This window comes from Pectinophora gossypiella, chromosome 29 (genome assembly GCF_024362695.1).
Source record: "Pectinophora gossypiella chromosome 29, ilPecGoss1.1, whole genome shotgun sequence".
NCBI lineage: Eukaryota > Metazoa > Arthropoda > Insecta > Lepidoptera > Gelechiidae > Pectinophora > Pectinophora gossypiella.
In genome coordinates this window covers 803872-825076 of record NC_065432.1, presented here as the reverse complement: position 1 = coordinate 825076, position 21205 = coordinate 803872, and the positions used below count along the sequence as shown (strand labels likewise).

The 21205-nt window shown below is 36.8% G+C and overlaps 3 protein-coding genes across 6 annotated transcripts; 2 read left to right on the top strand and 1 right to left on the bottom strand.

The window, feature by feature from the left end:
* Positions 1-893: 893 nt before the first annotated feature.
* Positions 894-8913, bottom strand: LOC126379439 (uncharacterized). Its single transcript, XM_050028194.1, has 2 exons — positions 8593-8913; positions 894-8503 (listed from the first exon to the last, which is right to left on the bottom strand). The coding sequence occupies exon 2, from the start codon at positions 8431-8433 to the stop codon at positions 6547-6549; it is 1887 nt and encodes a 628-aa protein (XP_049884151.1). The 5' UTR covers positions 8434-8503; positions 8593-8913; the 3' UTR covers positions 894-6546.
* Positions 8914-11368: 2455 nt separating this feature from the next.
* LOC126379634 (partner of xrn-2 protein 1-like) lies at positions 11369-15049 on the top strand. 2 transcript variants are annotated; one of them, XM_050028469.1, is made up of 4 exons: positions 11369-11463; positions 11631-11800; positions 12463-12629; positions 14804-15049. In XM_050028469.1, the coding sequence occupies exons 2-3, from the start codon at positions 11637-11639 to the stop codon at positions 12608-12610; spliced, it is 312 nt and encodes a 103-aa protein (XP_049884426.1). In that variant the 5' UTR covers positions 11369-11463; positions 11631-11636; the 3' UTR covers positions 12611-12629; positions 14804-15049. The 2 variants fall into 2 exon arrangements, with proteins under 2 accessions (XP_049884426.1, XP_049884425.1); XM_050028468.1 differs by lacking the exon at positions 14804-15049 and having other exon boundaries at positions 12463-12805.
* A 42-nt stretch (positions 15050-15091) lies between these two features.
* On the top strand, positions 15092-20592 carry LOC126379393 (uncharacterized). 3 transcript variants are annotated; one of them, XM_050028130.1, is made up of 4 exons: positions 15092-17512; positions 17606-17880; positions 18509-18678; positions 19326-20592. In XM_050028130.1, the coding sequence occupies exons 1-4, from the start codon at positions 15580-15582 to the stop codon at positions 19471-19473; spliced, it is 2526 nt and encodes an 841-aa protein (XP_049884087.1). In that variant the 5' UTR covers positions 15092-15579; the 3' UTR covers positions 19474-20592. The 3 variants fall into 3 exon arrangements, with proteins under 3 accessions (XP_049884087.1, XP_049884086.1, XP_049884088.1); XM_050028131.1 differs by having other exon boundaries at positions 15186-17028; positions 17524-17880; XM_050028129.1 differs by having other exon boundaries at positions 15103-17880.
* The last annotated feature ends 613 nt before the right edge of the window (positions 20593-21205 follow it).

Genomic DNA, 21205 nt, shown 5'->3' with positions numbered 1-21205 from the left:
CATCAAGAAAAAAAATACGTCAGACATGGCTGTATGGGCATAGTTCCCTTTGCCTTACCCTTCGGGGAAAACCAAACCAAAAAAAAAAAAAAAAAATGGCGCCATTGTTTTCTGGCACTAAACGTAAGTGCTTAGAAATTGTAATTAAAAAAACAAATATTCAAATAAGATAAAACTATTAAATACTTTTCTTTCAATGCCGAAGATAGTTTTTGTAATGTATTCACAAAAAATATACGGTCGAATTGAGAACCTCCTCCTTTTTTGAAGTCGGTAAAAATATGATAAATGAAATGATATTGGTAATTAAATAAACATAAAACCACAAATAGCTAAAGAATGATTGTTAGATAATTTTAACGTGTTTAACCATTAACATTCTCCGCGGTTACGTCTGAACGGCCATAAACATTTTTTTTTTTTTGTTTTTGTTTTCCCCGAAGGGTAAGGCAAAGGGAACTATGCCCATACAGCCATGTCTGACGTATTTTTTTTCTTGATGATTAATGAAATGATGAAAGGTGATGATGATGAAACCTAAGCCCCCACCCTCGGAGTAGACTCCTACTCCGAACCCCAAACGAATTAACTCAAAAGTCCGCATAAACTTTTGAGTTATGAAGCGGCTTCCTGACACGAAGCGAAAATAGGCAGATACACTTTGTTTATTGAATACTCCAATATAATAACACTCGCGAATGTCTTCCGACTAACTTAATGCGATCATTAACCACAAAACACCACTTCGTATTAATTATTTAGATTATTCAATGAAGAAAGCAACTGTCCCGTTCCCGTCTCCCGCCAAAAAGCCCCGGCCATAAACAACAACGGAAAAAATATTCGCCCCTAAAAGAGATTTTACTTAAAAGTATTTTTATATTAATTTACATAGACGCCAATTATTAATTTAAAATAAAATAATAAAAAGTAATATAATTTTTTAATGTTTCCAAGTGTATAATAAAAGCTATAACAATGATATGAACACGTTTTTGTGGATCACAGATTTTACCAAATTGGCGGGAGATCACGACGATTTTGAAAAAGGAAGCTTTTTGACAACCATTTTGTATTTTTAATATTTTTATTTTACAAGTAGGAAAAATATAAGGAACTGTAATATTTTCTTTTTAGCTAAAATATGAAATTTTAACAAGTTTTGTATTTTAATATTTTTCAAAAATCGTCGCCATCACATTTTTGCTATTTTTTACGAACTATTTCAACAATTTCGGTTTATTTTACAGTATAAAATCACAGAAGTAGTTTTTAGCATCTAAATTCTTGTTTATTGAACAATATAACATTTTGAGCCTCGAATTTTACTTTCAAAACGCACATTTTATATTATTATTTTCTGACAAAAAAAGTAACAGACAACAAAAAATGGGATTAGGTATATTTTTTTTTACATTTGAATTTAATTAGTGTTCGTGCACATTTTATGTTTTTGCTTATTTTAATTAGTTATTACGAAGACGAAGGGGGCTTTGGAAAAAGTTTTTTTTTACATTTTTCTATATTTTCAGCCGTTCCCTTTCTTCTTACAATTAAGCTAAAAAGCTAAGTTAGCGTATATGCGTAATATTAGCATTATACTTAACTATTCAACTATTAAAAAGGGATGCTAGCGTCACAAATTCACAATAATAGGAAATATTCTCCGCTGATTATTGACGGGCAAACTACCCGGCATTTTCGGTTAATTCCCATTTATACCCAAAGCATTTACCCTCCATACCCGTTTTTTTCTTAAATTGGGGAATTATCCCAAAGTACCGAGTAGATTGCCCATTAATATAATACTGCTGATATTTGGACGATTTTTCTGGAAAACCTGCCTCCAGACTGTTCATCATATCCATCTTACGACATCGTATGAAAAGTGGCTCTTAAAGAGAGTTGTGACTCTCCCTAAGGGTTGAACTGCATCTGGCCTCATCGTAGCTTCTGTCCTTGTCACTCAGAACGGTTACTAGAGTGACAAAAAGAGCGGGAGATCGCATGTAGCCACGCGCTCTCGCTCGCTATGCTTTAAACAAACCAAATGCCAAAAAGCTGTTTCGTGCTTACAAATGTGGTTCAACCCTAGAAAAAAGGATGTTGACCGTCAGTAATACATGTACCTACAACCACTAACATCCCTCAATAAGACATTAAAATACACAAGTTACATCGGAATGTTAGGCTTTTGTGCGTGATCGGATTATACAAGAGATTGCTTTTTGAACAGTCGAGAAGACATTACACTTGTCTGGTATGGCTGTGAGGTCAATAACCGATATCCCCAACCCTGGCGTTACACTGACCTACAGTTATCACAACGACTATTGCTGTACTTGATAATGTACATTAACTTATTTTAGTGGTAGAGTGAGAAACGATGTCACATAGGGTTGTCTGGAACAGATCGGTAAAGCACTAAGCGGGGTTAAAATGGCCACATGGAAGCAATTCATCTAAGAAAGCAATATTGTTATTTGACATTTTTTTACATTGCGCGCTTACTTTTATATGCGCAAATGTCTAAAATTTAAACTGTTACTGGCAATAAATTTATTTTATTTTTAACTACCCAACAATTATTCGGCCTACGTATCTCTAGAATGTTTTTAAAGTGTGTGAAAATGTATGTTTGTATGTGTCACCACTCGCTTCCCACTCTTACAACTAAATTTTTAACCCTAAGATTTAACCTATGGTTAATCAGTTCTTAAAGGTTAAATATTACTGAGACTACACGCTAGTTCTAAACTAACTTCAAAGTTAAATTTCAACATTACTTTTTAATATAGGCGGCTGCAAAGGGTCGATAGATTTTTCGGATATAAATCAGTGTTTTCTTTTTGTAAAATAATAAATACTTTCAACAGTTCTAGGAGATCAAAAAACTTAAACTTAATTTTAAAAAATGGTGCCTAAATTAAATTCTGGTGGACAAAACTCAATTTTATTTAAGTTTGACAACTCTAAAAATAGTCTGGCAGAGAATGACGGATGTACTATTGCAGATATCAATATGTTATATACAAAAGCAATGTTCCTGCAACTTACCTGAATGTACCTAAACTAAAATTCAATGTACCTCCATGAAACGGGAGAAATTATAAAAGTAAATGAGCCCTTTTCATTTATTCATGGAGGTACACTGAATTTCACTTGAGGTAACTGATAAAGTTACAATTAATAATTTAGAACCCGGACCAATCAAAAAAGCATCTCGCTGACATGCAACCCGTTAGACGTGTGCTGTCAACATAATTCTGTTCTGTTATTGGCCAATGTAAAATTTTGACAGTTGCTTTTTCTGCCTAAAATCGGCGTATATTCCATAAATTTTATGCCTGTCGATTACCCGTCTCTTTCCTTTTCGGCGGATAAGAAAATGACAGGTGTAACTTGAAATAAAATTAGACGGTGTGTACAGGATACAGCGCCACTGTCAAACTTAAATAAGCTTTTGTATGTATCTACAATTTTCGGAGCCCCTATTATACAAAACTTATAGTTCAATGATAAAAAATTAAGTGTATAATCAATCATGACCAACATTGCTGGACGCTCTTGGACGCTCATCCCATTTATCCAGCTAAGTAGTTAATTCCATCTTAGGCATAACTTTAATATTACGCCAAAAACAATGTTTAGTCACCTTTTCAACCAACTGTAAGCCTATTTAGACGGTATTTGAGTCGTAAACGAAAATTAAAAAAAACTAATTTTCATATAAGTAAAAAAGTAGAATATAAAAAATATTATGTAAAAGCAACTTTCGCTATTTCTACAAATGTAATTTATTTATTTAATGACTAACTTTACTGACATTTTATGTAAAAGTAAAACTTTGGTATGGTTTAAAAGTATTAAAAGTAAATTAACACGACAGATGTCGGGGAATTTTATTCGAGCAATATGGCGGCTTGTTGTTAATTTTATAAATAAGTATCCTTATATATTTTTTTAATATAGTTAAAAAAGTCGCTGAAAACATTTTGAATGTGAACAGAATATCAAATAAAAGTATTAATTCTATTTAAGAAGTGATCTTATAAGGGTTCCGTCTTCCTATTGAGGTTTGGAATCCGAAAAACCGGGCGCATTCTACTGAACGCAAATTTAATTTTAATTTGATAGTTTTAAAACTAGCTATATATCTTCCTTGCACTTGTCGGCAGAAAAGGATGGTAATAATTTCAACCTGACAAACTAGAAACAAATGAATAATAAATACAGAGACAAGTTTTTAAAACAACTATTAGATTAGGTATTTGGCTAAAAAATATTATGATAAAACAATAAAAAAATAAAATAAAAAAAATACTGATTTATTCCCGAAAAATCATGTTTTTTTTGGAAATGTATTTTCAAAATATCAGTCTTTTCAGTTTGATTTAAGATTTCATCTAGAGGCGTTTTGAGTTGAGATCATTTTTTTAAATTTTTTCAACTTTTTTTCTATACATTTTTTTTAAATACGTTAAACATACTTATGTGCTAGGCTTAATCCATAGTCATATAAAAAATAATAATAAGTATAAGTAGGTAACAACAAAATTGAGATTTTTGAAGTCAAAGATTGGAAAAAGAAATCATTAAGAGAATTAAGCCTTACATAACACTAACCAGAATACTTGTAGAAAAAAATGCCGATAATGTATTGATTTTTTCTTCAAGCATTTTAGAATAGGTACGGGTGAATATATGTCATTAACTTAGCTTAGAACTATTATTAGAAAATAGTGTTAAGTAAACTTACAGATTAAAAAAGAAAATGAGGTTTTTTTAGTTTACAACACCCTGTTTTTTTCCAACAAACAAATATGAGGTTTCGCTTCCTTCTAATTTTAATTTTGCAAAAATATTTTAAAATGTTTTTTACAAGCTTTAATAAAACACAAAATACTGGCCGTTAAGTCCAATTATGACTTTTTCAGTTTGGGCTAGGTTTGAAAACAACACGACCTCTCGATCACGAAGACCCAGGTATGAATCCCTGTCGGGTCAATTTATGACATTGTTTTTTTCTAAATCGTTTCGTGTCATAGTAGCGTGGTGGTGGGAATATCATTAAAAATTATAAGAAAGCGAATGACTTGGTTTCTAACTTATTGCCTAAAATCCAGGTATAAAGTGGATATTTTCAAAATGAACACATTTTTTACGACACTTGTCAAATGGCAGTGGAGAAGAGCACCTTGATACTTTTTTCACAAAAACAATATGGCGGATAACCTACCTTACGACTACCGATACAAATTGACTTGATTCCATAATAAAAAAAAATACATACAAAATCAACTTTCGATATTGAATTTCTTTTCTATAATATTTTAGAAAGTGTAAAATTAATTAAGTTAGTCGAGAAACATTCAAAACATAACAAATATTAGTACAGTCAAGTTCATTCACAAAGACAGTCCCGAAACGAACATCAAAAAGATATTGAAAATAAATCAAAATTTCAGACATCCATCTTTTTTTACATATTTTGGTCTCTGTCATTTTTCCTAACTCTGGGTTCCATTAATTTTATTTTATTATAACTTTTGTATTTTTTAATGTACACAAATAATAAATTTTCCCCTTTTTAAGAGATTTAAACGAAAAACATATTTAAAAACATTTTTGGTAAATAAAAAAATGTTCTGATTTTTTTTACATAAAGTTTTTTTTAAACTGTCTTAGGATGTTGTAAAATATAATCATCACTAATAATACGCCTTGATTAAAAACAAAATATAATTTAAAATTTTACCTAGATATTTTGGCCATGCCATATAAAATAAATCATCTCACAAGCAAATGGGTAGTTCTTCGAACACCGGAAGTCAATATCATTACGTGATCGCAAAAATATTCTGGAATTTTTTTTCTTTGTACAAATATCCAGTTACAATTCGGTAGTTTCCTAGGTCAAAGTTAAATTATGAAATTCTGATTACTAATTAAAGACAGACCTAAAAGTGTCAAAAAACGTTTCTATTTAACTTATTTATAAATTTTAAGAAATTTTGACACTTTTTCTATGACGTCACAGTGTGCTTTTTCATACAAATTCCATAGTGATTTCATGTTATGACGTTTAGTAAAAAGTTACTGATTTGACTAGTTGCAAACTAGCCTACGTATGTCGCCCACTTACGTTAAGTTTTTCGTTGACAGTAACAGTTCAGCGGGCTTAGCACCGACTCTTTCTCGCCTCGACATACGTCACCCGTCACTCTCTTACAGTACTGCACAGAAAGAGACAGATGATCTCTGTCGCGGCGAGAAAGAGTCGCGTGCTTACGGTGCCAAGCCCGCAGGTAATACAATGGTTATCCTGGAATGACTTTGGATACACTTACCGGACATTCTCTATAGACGAGTGTCTTGTCTATACTTGACTTTGGCAGTAGCGGTTGTTTACTCTATTACGACCGCTTGCCATAAACTATAAAACTGAAGTGAGATCGACCGCCGGTTTTCAAAGATCTACCTAAATATTAAATAAATAAAAACAAATGACAGAGCCCAAACCGTAACGTACATGCGACATGCGGCTTATTCTAGTATTTCCGGCAGTTTCTCTCTTCGTTCCACATGTTCTGGCTCCGAGCAGTGTGCCATCAATATGGACTCACCTACGATCAGATTCTCAAAGCACAGCGAGCAAGCGTACATTGCATCTCCAAAACACACGATTTTATTGTCATCTCTGTACATCTTCATCGGGTTTAAGACCGTGCTGGGTTGAATCTCCTTACCGGCCTGCACACATTTCTTGATATAAGCAGTTTTGTAAAGAAAATGGATCTTCTCGCAATGGTATTGACCTAAAATGTGCTTCAGTAGGCCGTTTTCTTCATTCTCAGTAGACTTGCAAGCTGGGCAGAAGAACGTTATTAAATTCTTAGTTTCATAGTCTTGTTCCGTCTCGCATTTCAACTGAATGCTGTGCACTTGAACGTAGAATGTTATACGTTCAATTGCTGCTTTTTGCAGCAATGTACTGTATAAGCTTGCATCTTGGAAGCTGTTATAGCTTATAATCTGGTCCAAGGATTCGGAATAAGCTGTTAAAGTTGAAGAATCAAGGATGAAATTGCCAATCGAAGACGTGATGGACATTGAGCGTTCTACAGACTTTGTTACACCAGAGTCGGTCTCAGTTGAACACGGTGAATTTAAGTGACAATTACAATTACATTTCATGTCTGATTCATCAAAGCTTGCATTTACCACAGTGTTGGTGTTATCATCTGGAGAAAACAAATTGATCATAGCTTCACGAATATCAGGGAAATCGAAATGCCTGATTTTCTTTTTGTTGCTTACGTGAAGTTTGTGCATGCGTTTGCCTTTATGCAAATCAAATGTGATGCTTCTGTTTTTTTTACAAAGCATAGGACGCTGGCCTGAGGATTGGTTTTTGAGGTTAGTATTGATGAACTCGTCTATAATATTACGTATGGAAAGTAGTTGGTTTTTAAGCTTGATTTTGGTCATCCGGTCTTCTTTATCCAAGACAATGTTCCATGATCCTGTAGGGCTTATGCCTCGGTTGTTATTTTCCATGCTAGAGACCTCATCTAGCTGTTTGGGCATGTGTGTGTTGTGACCAGCTAAAGAGCTGATCAAGGACCTGGTATTAAAAATCTTAGACACTTCTATGTGAAATTGGAATTCGGTGAGCATTTTGTTAAGGAATCCCTCCATTTTTTCAAACTTCATTTGGTAGTTCAACAGTGTAGCTACACGTTCTTCTTCGTTCTTATCTATTTCAACATCTCCAAAAGACTCAATACTGGCTGCTGGGACTAGTTGTGTTCCTTCATTGCTTGACTGGCTATCCGTACTGACTTTTCTGCACATTTTAATGCTGGTCTTGTCTTCGGACTCAAGAGAGATGTCGGAAAGAGATTCTATTTCGAAATTTTCATCCTCCTCGTAAGACGAAACATCGGAATCAATTTCAAATGATTTGCTAAAGTCAAACTGCTTCATTCTTTCGCTAAATATCTCAGAACTTTTGCATTCTAAAAGTACATGTGTTGGTGTGTTTTCAACGTTTTCTCTTTTGACGGTTTCATCGAACGACTTGTTTGCTTTTTTAATATCAACTTTTAATTTTCTTGATTTTTGTTTTTCTTTTTTGCCTTTTTCCATGTTTACAGTTAACAGATCTGTGTCTGATAAAGAACCCTTTTTGGTGGCAAAGTTCCTGACCGATTCTGGTAGTTTGAGACTTGTAGCACATTGTATTGAAGTGGAATCGGGCTCAGGACGTTCAAAATTAATAATTTCCGCATCGCCTGTACTCAATTGTGATATGCAGCGCTGTTTATCAAATTCTGGGTCATTGTGGCTATCGGTACTACCAATTTCGTCATCGCCAGGTTTTTTAAAGTATCCAATATTGGAAATTATTTTTCGAAAGGAAAACGCCATTTTATGACAGAATCCAGCTTATATCGACGGAGGCCGCTCTAAAAGCTATCGATTAGCAGTTTTTGACTCGCTGAAGACAAATAAACAGTACATATAAGCAAATATTTTTACTACAACAAAGGATTCTGGTTCAATAATTGTTATAAACGTAATTTTTACCTGTAATCGTATGTAGAACAACGGAAGAAGACACTTTGAATTACACTCACTTCATTTTAACAAAGACATATTACTGTTTTATTCACGATTACCTTCGAAATTTTTAATAAATTACACAAATATACATCGACAAAGACTTCGTTCTAGCCTGACAACAAACACAAAACACGTATGATTACAAGATGATAAAATTGGGAAGTACGTAATTGAAGCTAATTTTGGCGCTAGTTCTACGTAATTTTAAAGAGTTTGTACGTTTTAACGACGTCACTTCTATTCGGTAGTATAATAACGTCAATAAAATGTTGCTACACAAATAAGTATCGTCTAGCCACTTTTCTTCTTGTACGTAAACGTAAGATTTTTAGTTCTATTTTCTTATAATAAATCTATTTTTATTAATTGTTGAGCTTCCTCACTTTTGTAAGAAGACATTTGATCAAAGACCTTGTATAGAATAGACGGATAATATTTTAGAGTGACGATCAAACTATCACAGCTCTCTTTCTTCCCTATGGCAACAATCTCTGTGGAAAAAAGAAACAAACATAGACAAACACCGCTGTCTAGAACGTCAGTGTTTACCGTTTTGAGATGTTGTGGTAGTCAGCTGGATACCAAACCTGCCGTTAGTTTTTTGGTGTTTTGGGACATTATTTTAACTTTTTATATAAACAATCTGTGAAATAGTTATTCATTATGAACCATGGCTTGCGTAGCTATTGGTTGTGAGAGTAGAATGGGTGTTATAATGGAGAACGATCAAACAATGTCTCACCATGGGTAAGTTATCGACCACATAATACATGTTTGTGTGCAAGAAATACATTACCTGGTCTGGTTTTTGTAAAGTTTATTGAGCCCTAAACACGATGCAGACGCATATTTTCAGCAAAGCCGTCACATTTGTACAAATAATTGATTTCACATTTTACGTTAATCAGCTTTGACAGATCATGTACCCAAAGTATTATAAGTAGTGTTGTCCTTTGATATCGATAACATAATATTATGTTTGAATGTAACATCTACATGTTGCGTTATTCTATTCACGTTTAATTTATTTTTCGACCTGTTTCCGATTTGGATGAAGATTACATAAAGATATTGTATTTTCCAGATTTCCTAAATATCCTAATTTACGAAACAAGAAATTAAGAAACAATTAGATTCAGACCATGAAACGAGATAATTCTCTCTTCTGAAGGACGCCTTCTCCTTATTTAAGCCTGTGCTAATTACATTTCGATGTATCTTGCTTTCTATCGAGCAGGATACCAAACAAAAATATTACATAGAGATGCAGTACCAACAATATTCACTCACATATCTCACATAAGGTGAGTTTAAGTTTAGTTATAAGTTTATAGATAAATTTGCAGCTATTTCGTTTTTGTATTCTACATTAGCATGGAAAAAATATTTCAATACAATACAAATATTCTCTATTGCACAAAATAATTAGTATGAATAACTATTTCGGTAATTACCTGTGATTATTCCTTCTATAAATAATTAGTATGAATAACTATTTTTGTAATTACCTGTGATTATTCCTTCTATGTGCAATGTGTAAACATGCAATGCTTGTGTATTTGTGTGCTCCACGTTAATATGTGCCATTCTTGCAGGTAAAGTTATAACGACCAGAGCCGACACTATACACTTCTAAAGAAAGTGAACAAGAGGAAATATTTTTTTTTATCACCAAAAGTCGGATTTGTTCAGTGCTTCTTCGTAGTCATTGTATTCTAACTATATTGAATAAAAATCTTATAAAGAAGTATTTGCTTTTATTCTTTAATCGCATTGAGATAATCCCCGAAATATACTAGAAGGTCGTCTACTTCTTGTATCGAGAGCCGATTCGATTTCCGGTCAAGTCAATGAAAAACGTGTATTTAATTTTTATAAAAGGGTAGGTATATGATTTATAGCAACCAAAGGGTGGCCGCAATGTCGTATTAAAATGATACTATAGTATATGTGGACTAGATGGACCGTCCTCGACCTCCTCGGCCATAACACCTTGCGAAATGACATAGATTCAAAAATGATAAATTGACCTTTAACAAGTTTGTCCATGATAATTACGTTGAATAAGTGGTTCTGAATCTGTCACCGCAACGTACGGTTCTTCTTAGGTATCTTTCTATCAGGGTACAAATAGGTATCGTTTTAACTAATTTACTTGTGGTTCTACCCACCCAGGTATGGATACTAGGTCGTAATTTCTGTATTTAATTAATCATTCAATTTGTAATGTATATTTTTTTAGATCTTGGACTAACATGAAATATTTAGCCAATAATAATGTCGATAAAGACATGGAACGGCACTAGTGGTTCTGATACAAAAACATATACTATAGGTACGTTTCTATAACAAACCCGCTACACGAGTACAAAAGACGTTACGACGATAGTATATTTATCTCTTTTTAACTTATGACTGCTCACATGAGTGCGAAAGACAAAACCTATGTTTTTCTTTCGTCTTAAATATGCTCCGTCTATTCTATACAAGGTCTTTGCATTTGATCAATAATATGAGTTTTTTTTTTTTATAATAGCAACATTTGTTTCTATCTAATCCTTTTCACGAAATATTTTTTCTCTTAGTGCGGTTCTTTTTCTTACTCAATGATTGTTGTTCCTTCGTTTTCTTGTTTTCACTCGGTAAAATATTTACAAGAGAAAGCTGGAGACCGCGGAGATCCGTGTTGCTCTATGAAAAATTACCAAACCAAGCGAGCAGTTTCTTCTTGGCTGTACGGGTTAGGTCACCTTTGTCTGTCCTAAGAACAAAAGAAATATAACAGAACAAAAATTTTGCTGTCAAACGTTATCATCTAAACAAAAATATTTACGGGTATTTTAATTTAATTATTTCAAATATTCGCTTTAAAATAAAAACTAATCGTTATGTACCTCCCATTTTAAATTACCTTCTTTCTGGATAACCTTCTAAACCGGCACTAAAAGAAAATATCCGTAACGCGCATAACCTTAAAATTATCAATTTCCTTACTTTTTCAGAATAAAATGAAAACACAAATAGATGTGGATTCTCTCCGCACAGAACACGAATCAGATGAACAATGGGAGGTGAGGAAAAACTTTATGGTCGAGCATAAAGATAACTTTGACCAAGAAGAGCTGATTACCTTAGCTCAACTGTTCACAAATATCGAATTTTTGGGATGCAGGTGAGTTTAGTACTTTATTTACGCGCGTCCTAACGCCATGTCGACACACAGCTTCTGTACACAGCTTCTGTCTACAGCTTTGCTACAGGCTAGTTAGCCTGTAACCAAAACTATCCGAAACTAAAAAAAATATCCAAAATTATTTAAATCCGTAAAATAATACAGCATGTTAATGACATCGTAAAGAAAACTTTGAGACCATGTTTCTGGGTTGATATTTTCTGTCGCAAAAGTATGGAACTGAAAATAATTAAAAATGTCTATAAAATTTTCATGATTTTTCCGACAAGAAATTCCAATTGATATCAACTCAGAATCATGGACTGAATCATCGCCCTCAGTATTTGTTATATTGTTACTAACACCTATTCCTACTTGTATGGCTACCTGTTCAGTTTAGGTATGTGGACACTGTAAAAAATGGGATAATGTTATATTTGAATTTTTCCACTTGCAATGACTGAAGCCGAGCTGTCGCCGACATAATGTTGCCGACCTGTCCCCGACATTATGTTGCCGACCAGTCGCCGACAATATGTTGCCGACCAGTCGCGGACAATATGTCGCCGACAATATGTTGCCGACCAGTCGCCGACAATATATTGCCGGCAATTTGCGCTTTACAGTAACATGACCATAATGTATAATGATTAATTTTACAGGTATCCACAAGAGACGATGGCCCGTATCGCCAAGCTGTCGGAGAGTGTGTCATCGAAGTACCGGGAGAGCAGGAAGAACAAACTGAAACGAACCTTCGTACAAGCCAGTGACGCGGCGGAACAGAAAGCTAAGAGGAGCTTCAAGTAGACGGATATCCTATTATACAGTAAATATAGATAACATTCTATAAATGTTTCTCATAAAAAAAGTCGAAAAACCTCGCAAGTTTCAGTTTCGTAAGGATTTATCAGAACAATGGTTCTGATTCCAGTACACACTGTCTAATTTTATTTTAAGTTATACCTGTCGTTTTCTTATCCGCCGAAAAGGAAAGGGACGGGTAATCGACAGGAATAAAATTTATGGAACACACGTCAATATTAGGCAGAAATTCAAAAAATCCTCACAATTTTTTTTATTGGCCAGTCACTTGACAGCACACATGAAACGGGTTGCATATCAGCGAGATGCCTATATAATTCGCCCGGGTTATTCATTCATTTTAAAATTAACAGTTGTCAATCATCCGTCCAGTGGCGGCTTTATGGCGGTGAGAGCGCCTTTTTAGGGGGGGCGGCAAAATCAGCCAAGACGAAACAGCAGGCAGCCCCGGATCTATATGCGAGTAACTGGATCGGGCACACCTACTTTTCCCTCAATCAGCGCTTATCGCTATCGACCCACTAGAGTCGATTAATTCTTTCAAATATTATCCTCTCAGACCACGCCCTGAGTCGAAGTTCGCGACCGCCTTTGCACCCTGTTGTCTTAAATTTTGTACCGGGTGAGAGCCCTCAGCGCTCCCCATTTGTCCGGCCAAGTAGTTAATACCATCTGCGGCTAATCTACAATAACTCACGTCAAAAAAGGCACACCTGCTCTGTGAATTAGACCTCTTAGCGGCCACATAATGGGTGGCCATAAATGATTTAATTATGTATATTTCGGTGGCCGTAAAATAATCGAAAAAAAATATTTTGAGGGTGCCATTAAGGTATCGCACTACCTAAGTAATTTGCTAAGGCAGTCTCTGCATCTGTCCCTTTCCTTTTCGGTGGATAAGAAAATGACGGGTATAACTTAAAATAAAATTAGGAGGTGTCTGCAAGAATCGGGGCCATAGTAAGCCCATAATTACTACGGCACGCAGTGGCCTCGTGCTGTGGGTCCGCCATCACACGATGGGATGATGACGGATGGGACAGATTTGGTCCGGAGACTTCAGTAAAGGTGAAGGGCTTTTTTTCGACGTGACTTATTGTTACTAATACTAAGTTAAGCTTTCTGTTACTAACATAATATGGACTAGTGTCCAAAAAAATTGAAATTGTAGGTTTTCCATGAATGCCATTAATTACTTGGCCGGACAAATGGGAAACGCTGCGGGCTCTCACCCGGTAGACGCGCCGCCGAAGTCTTCTTCATTATTTATTTTGGATACTAGTAATAATAATAATAATAACTTTATTGCACAAATAAGAGAAATACAAAAATATGTTTCCTTAAAACTAAAGGTGTGTATAATCTAATTAGAATTCAGGACTTGTACAGGGGTCCCCAAACTAGGCAATGCGTGAATGCTTGGGGAACCAGATAATTTTTTTATTAGAAACTAGCCTTAATTAAGGCCGCCTATTGTACTAATTCTATTTCTCATTTGTTTTGTATTGTTTTTTCCTGTTTGTGAAATAAAGTATTTGTTATGTTATGTTAATTTTACTTACAATGTATATAAAATTATAACATAAAAAGAAAAGAAAACAAAGATAAGCATTACAAAATAAACTGTAGCATAGTCCATGTTATGTTAGTAACAGAAAACTTAATCTAGTATTAGTAACAATAAGTCACGTCAAAAAACCCTTCACCTTTACTGAAGTCTCCGGACCAAATCAAAATGGCCACCTGCGTGTTTTTGCCGTGCGCGGGGACCCGTACGGGGGGACGATGGAGTCCTGGTGGTTGAGCGACCGTAGACCAGGGTTGCAACACGCCACTTTGGTCCTAAGTTCTCCTTACACGGGCGGTCACTTCCTAGCCAGCTGTGATCAATAGGGTAGGGTCAAAGGTGTTTATTTATTTATTTATCATGGTGCATCAACAGCAAAACAAACTAAGAGCAAAAGTCCAGTCAAATTCAAAAAATATCTTCGTTCAGTAAGTAACATAGTTACACTTTGAATCGTCAATTTTTACATAACGAACGTCTCATCCGCCTAAAACTACTACAGCTTCTCACTGAACCCAGCGAATTATTCGCAAACAGTGGTGAAATTACGAACCATTAGTTGTCATAATTATAAAATTTACGTTTTTGTAGGTGTTTTTGGTATATTACAGAAACGACGTGTAACCAGGAGGTCATAAGAGCAACCAGTTAATTTATTACTTTGCAAGAAACTGATTGGACTTTTGCAGCTTATCGTACATACACATACACCAAATAAAATACGCATAGGAAACGTTCCGGTATGCCTGCCAGTTATAGACGCACACAACACTGAATAAAATAATAATAAAAAGTAGGAACTAAAGTTAACAAATTAATTAGAAGAGTAAATTAAAATAAAATTTTAAAAACATAAATTATTTTTGTTTTTAAGTTAGTCACTTACTTATATTCTTAATATTCTTACCATACCAGAATCTGTATTTAACCCATTTTATCTGACTTACTGCTCTTACTGTGAGCGCGGCAATATAGTCAATAACTATATTTCTGAAAGTAGTCATAGGTACAGAATTACCCGCCAAAAAAAAAAAAAACACCGTTAAACCAATAACTTCTTTTACTTAACTTGGCCTAATAGTAATTTTTTGTGATAATTTTGCAGCTGCCTCTATTTCTAGATTGCATTTTTTCAATTTTACTTTGACCCAATCTTTCACTTTGGATACTACCCAACGGCTGCGACATCCCGTCAGAGGGTTGTCAGGCGAGGGCTCTAACCCGGCGGGGGGCAGTCGACCTTCGCGGGCCCCACGACGAGCCGAGAGATGCTCGTGGTCCCTCAGCAATCGTGGGAACCCCTCGAGGCGTTCAGACTCGTCTTTCTACCGGCTAGGAGCCCTATATCTTCTGATCAGTTCTGGCGTTATAATAGGAAACGTCCCCAATGCGGGCTCCAAGGAGGGTGGAACGCTCAGAAGATGAATTAAAATGGAAATCCAATATGGCTTCCACGAGTTTGTTGTGTACCAACGACTGTGCTGCGGATAACGCGCCGGTCATGGCTGCGGATGACGCGCCGAACGCAAAGGCTGCGCTCTCTAGCGCGCCTAACGCAAATTCTGCGTCTAACGCGCCGAACCAAAAGGCAGCGCCAAGCGCGCCTTCAAACTTAGCTACGTCCACCTGGAACGACTCGGTGGTACGTCTCCCGAAAGGGAACGAAGCCAAGACGCTTACCAGAAAAGCCAGACGCGCTATAGCGCGGGCTGAAGCCAGGCGAGCCGCGAAGGGCGATTTGGCGAGTAAGCAGCCAGCGAAGCTGACAAAGAAACAGAAAAAGGCTTTAAAGCAAGCGGCTGCTGAAAAGTTGAACACTTGCGTTGCCCAAGAGGCCCAACACGCGAACACGTCGACAGCTGCCAACGAAGCAACCAGCTTTGACTGTCTAGCTGCTACCGCAAATGCAGCAGCAACAGACGCCACAGCCACGGCATCTGAAACTCCCTCGGAACCTAAACGTTCCCGACCGAGGGGCAAAAGGGCAGGAAAAAGACACTCCAATAATAAATCTGATACAGCCAATCCTGTGATCAAACATACCACAGATATATTATCTCAGAAGCACAACCGCGCTGATTCTCCTTCAGCCGAAGGCTTGAACAGTGAATCGCGCACCATCGAGTTACAAGTAGCAGTAATCACAGAGCCTTACAAACCACTCAATTCCAAACAAGCAGATTGCATACAACAGGCCATAGACCAGCAATTAATGGAAGAAATTTTGGCACCTGGCAGACATATTGTCGCCGCCTTCAGAGGAAAACCTTTCTATAGCGAGGGCGGTTTGAAAATGTGGTGCGAAGATGACTACGCTTTAGAGTGGCTTCGTCGAACGGTTAGAAACATGCCATCCCCGCGGGAAGGAACTCACCTTATCGTGGTACGACAGAGCGAGATACCACGCAGAGTCAAATCAGCACTATTGGTGCCGGACGTAGACACTTCACAGTCTGGAGAGGTAGATAGAGTGCGCAAGATCTTGGCGGCTCAAAACCCATGGTATAATGTCAACTCTTGGACGCTTTACCACGCTGAGGAACAGGGGCGTAATCCGACTCGACTGTTCCTAGTATTAGGCATTCTTCCAGAAGACGTAGAAGTTCTTGTGAAGAGAGAAAGAAGAGTAGCATGGAGGACGGGGTCGATTTATATCAAGTTTTTTAACGAAACTCTTGGCAGTGGGTTGCACAATGAACCACCGAAATGGATTCTTGAAAGGGCAACGAAAAGACCAAATACTGAAGCGTGCCACTACAAACCAACTCGAGAATTCTACAACCCAAATACAGAATCAAGGCCAACAAATACAAATCTTTTACAACCTAGCTACAACCTAAGTCAAGAATCAAAGTCATCGTATAGCCCAAACATCTGCAACCCAACTCAAGAATCAAGATTATCACATAGCCCAAACTCCTCCAACCCCACTCATGAATCATTGACATTGAAAAGCCAAGCTCCTAGCTACAATATACCTTCAGATTTTAGATCATCGTATAGCCCACACATCTACAAACCAACTCAAGAATATAGATTATCACATAGCCCAAACTCCTACAACCCCATTCATGAATCAATGACATTGAAAAGCCAAGCTCCTAGCTACAATATACCTTCAGAATCAAGATCTTCGCAACGCCCAATCTCTAGAGGTTCTGATAGCTACAACCCTACTCAAGAATTAAGATCAACAAGTCCTCTACAACCTAGCTACAACCCCACTCAAGAAACAAGATCTTCGCACAGCCCAATATCTAGGGATTCTGATTGCTACAACCCTCCAGAATCAAGATCAACAAGAACAAATCTTTTACAACCTGGCTGCAACCCTACTCAAGAATCGAGATTTTCGCACAGTCCTATCTTTAAAGGTTTTGATAGCTGCAACCGAACCCCAAATCTTTTAGAACCTAGCTACAACCCCACTCAAGAATCGAGATCTTCGCACAGTCCAATCTTTAAAGGTTTTGATAGCTACAACCGAACCCAAGAATCAATGTCAACAAGAACAAATCTTTTACAACCCAGCTACAACCCCACTCGAGAATTTCATTCATCGCGCCCAATCTCCAGCGGTTCTGATAGCTACAACCATCCAGAATCAAAAATACAGACGAAACTAAGACAGATAGCTGCCAATGATGCGCAAATTGCTCCTAAGATGCAAAGCCAAAACATATTTCAGGTAAGCATTAATTTGATTTTGTTTTTATAGCCTCACAAAGTCAGATATCGAAAATTCGGCTGGCTTAATAATAATATAAAATGAACTGAATGAGATGAAATTTCATCTCGAGCTCCTCCGTGCTTCGGAAGGCACGTTAAGCCGTTGGTCCCGGCTGCATTAGCAGTCGTTAATAACCACCAATCCGTACTGGGCCCGCGTGGTGGTATAAGGCCTGATCTCCCTATCCATCCATAGGGAAGGCCCGTGCCCCAGCAGTGGGGACGTTATTGGGCTGGTGATGATGAGCTGAATGAACCTTCTCAGTGTTCGTTACGATGTCACTTAAAGTGACAGCCCTAGCAAAATATTTAGGTGGTGCGAGACCTCAAAGGCACCCCTCAGCCCCTTATAAGAAAAAAAAATGTTTACGGCCACCCGGTATGAGCAATCTAACCCGATGAAATTAGTTTGCAGTCTTGGTTGATTTGAAAAATTCATGTAACTTTTTGTTTTTTTAATTATTTTTCGTTCCATACTTTTGCGACGGAAAATTCCACTTGATATCAACTCAGAATCATGGTCTGAATCATCCCCCTCAGTATTTGTTACGATGTCACTAACACCCTGTATAAATTACCAATTTCAGGCTAAAAACCGATCACAGATAGACGTGGATGCTCTCCGCGGCGAGCACGAGGCAGATGAGCAATGGGAAGTGAGAAGACGCTTCATGATGCAACATAAAGACAGATTCGAGCAAGACGAGCTGGTCACTCTGGCACAATTGTTTACCAACATCGAGTTTTTAGGCTGCAAGTAAGTTTTGTTATGGCATAGAGCAGGGGTTCAACCTGCGGCGTAGTTCCATGTTTAGTAATTTGTAACGGCGCCCTGCCCTAGCTAAGTTGTTAGGTTGGGTTACTTCGAGGGAGATATAAAAAAAATTAAAACATCCACAAAATGAATAAAAGTTTATAAGTACCCGCGAATATTTGTGGTTTCGGATAATGATAGAACTCACGGCGCCCCTGTTTCTTTCTACGGCGCACACTTTGGGAACCTCTAGCGTAGAGTAAAGAATAATAACAAGTTCACGGATGTATCCCAATTGGGGTAGTCAGAGGCACATCCATCGCAAGATGCACTAAGTACACAGCCTCACCGAGCTTTCTGTTAGACCAATGTGATAGGTGGTGAGCCGTATCGCCGGCAGTATGTCGTCGAAATAATGTTGCCGACCGGGCGCCGACTGGTCGCCGACAATATGTTGCCGACCGGTCGCCGATAATATGTTGCCGACTGGTCGCCGACAATATGTTGCCGACCAGTCGCCGACATTATGTTGCCGACCAGTCGCCGACAATATGTTGCCGACCAGTCGCCGACCATTCGCCGACAATATGTTGCCGGCAACTTGTGCTTTACAGTAACATAACCATAATGTATAATGATTAATTTTACAGGTACCCACAAGAGACGATGGCCCGTATCGCCAAGCTGTCGGAGAGTGTGTCATCGAAGTACCGGGAGAGCAGGAAGAATAAACTGAAACGAACCTTCGTACAAGCCAGTGATGCGGCGGAACAGAAAGCTAAGAGGAGCTATCACTAGAGAAATATTAAGTTAGTTTCTAACTAGTCAAACCTGTTACTTTTTACTAAAAAAAAATGGAGTTGTTCTTAGAAAAGGTTCAGTACAATCTACTCTGTACCGACGTGTTTGGTTGAAACTATTATATAATTATTCTCATATAAACAGTAACGTAATATTTGTGCCAATACCAGTACACAGCATCTAATTTAAGTTTTACCTGTCATTTTCTTACAAATACTATCGATAGTATTGCTTATATCTATAGCAAGAACTATCGATGGTATTGCTTATAACTATTGCAAGAACTATAGATAGTATTGCTTCTAACTATTGCAAGAACTATCTATGGTATTGCTTCTAACTATTGCAAGAACTATCGATGGTATTGATTCTAACTATTGTAAGAACTATCGATAGTATTGATTCTAACTATTGTAAGAACTATCGATAGTATTGATTCTAACTATTGCAAGAACTATCGATAGTATTGATTCTGACTATTGTAAGAACTATCGATAGTATTGATTCTAACTATTGTAAGAACTATCGATAGTATTGCTCGCTCCTGACTATTGCAAGGACTATCAATAAGCAACAGTAGTTCAACCCTAGCGTGACAGTTAGTAAAACATATCTTTAGATTTAAATAAAAACTTTATTAATCACCTTATGACAAGATTTTTGTAACTTTTTCTTATAACTATAACATTCTAAGGAGTAAGTCCATAGAGAAATACTTTTTTTTCTATTTTATAAAATAAAAACTCAGAAATACTTTTTTTATTTTATATACTAAAATCACGCAAGCAGGCCTAGCACGCTAATGGCATGAGTAGAGCAAGTAAAGGTCAAAGCGCGAGTTGTCAAATTTGACAGACGAGTTAAGGTTCCCCGTTCACGTATCGACTTGCTCGCGACTTGAATATGAAATGTCTCACAAATGATGGTAAGAATTTTGGCATTCCTTATGAAAATAGGCATTTGTTTTTTCTTAGCTCTTCTATAAGCAATATACAATAATAAAATGTTTCTTTTGGAATGCGACATCTTCGATAGTATCGATAGCTTGCGCAATATCGAAGAGCGATAGTATTGACAGTTTTTTGTTTTTCCACTATCGATAGTATCGATAGTTTTTCATCTTTTAACTATCGATAGTATCGATACTATCGTTGCTTATCAATAGTATCGCCAAAAAAGAGCTATCGATACTATCGTTTTTTGGTAAACTATCGATAGTTCGATCGAAAACTATCGATAGGGCACTATCGAGCGGCAACACTAGTCTGTACCAAGGACCTTATTTCACGCGTTGCGTCGCGCTTACTTAGCGTGCTAGGCCTGATAATGATCATGGTATAACAAAACCAGGTATTCTCAAAACTGACAGCTAGCTTTTCAAGGTTAGCCCAGCTGACGTCATCCCAATCTGCGTTGCCATTTCGTAAAAAATAAATTACCCACGTCCAATGTTTTTATATTTACTTTGCAAGGAAATTTTGTACTTTTTAGTAAAAGATTTACTTACAGTTTTAAAGATTTTGTATACGTGACAAATAATAGTAATTAAATACAATTTTCAAGAATAAAATTTACGTCCTTGGAATGTTGGAGATACCAATTTAATGGTAACACTTACGTCATCAAAGGGCTAGCAATGGCGGCTTGTCATAGGATCGAGCATACCTGGTCTTCTCATACCATGATCCCTATAAGGGTTAGCTGTACTTCTCAACTTTCAGCTGTCTTC

What these genes read in the sequence shown, in the direction of transcription:
- LOC126379439 (XM_050028194.1), bottom strand. Translation starts at nt 8,433, where the DNA reads ATGGCGTTTTCCTTTCGAAAAATAATTTCCAATATTGGATACTTTAAA.
- LOC126379634 (XM_050028469.1), top strand. Translation starts at nt 11,637, where the DNA reads ATGAAAACACAAATAGATGTGGATTCTCTCCGCACAGAACACGAATCA. An exon ending in ATCGAATTTTTGGGATGCAG is followed by an intron (nt 11,801 to 12,462) that starts GTGAGTTTAGTA and finishes TTAATTTTACAG; the next exon opens with GTATCCACAAGAGACGATGG.
- LOC126379393 (XM_050028129.1), top strand. Translation starts at nt 15,580, where the DNA reads ATGCGGGCTCCAAGGAGGGTGGAACGCTCAGAAGATGAATTAAAATGG. An exon ending in AAAGCCAAAACATATTTCAG is followed by an intron (nt 17,881 to 18,508) that starts GTAAGCATTAAT and finishes TACCAATTTCAG; the next exon opens with GCTAAAAACCGATCACAGAT. An exon ending in ATCGAGTTTTTAGGCTGCAA is followed by an intron (nt 18,679 to 19,325) that starts GTAAGTTTTGTT and finishes TTAATTTTACAG; the next exon opens with GTACCCACAAGAGACGATGG.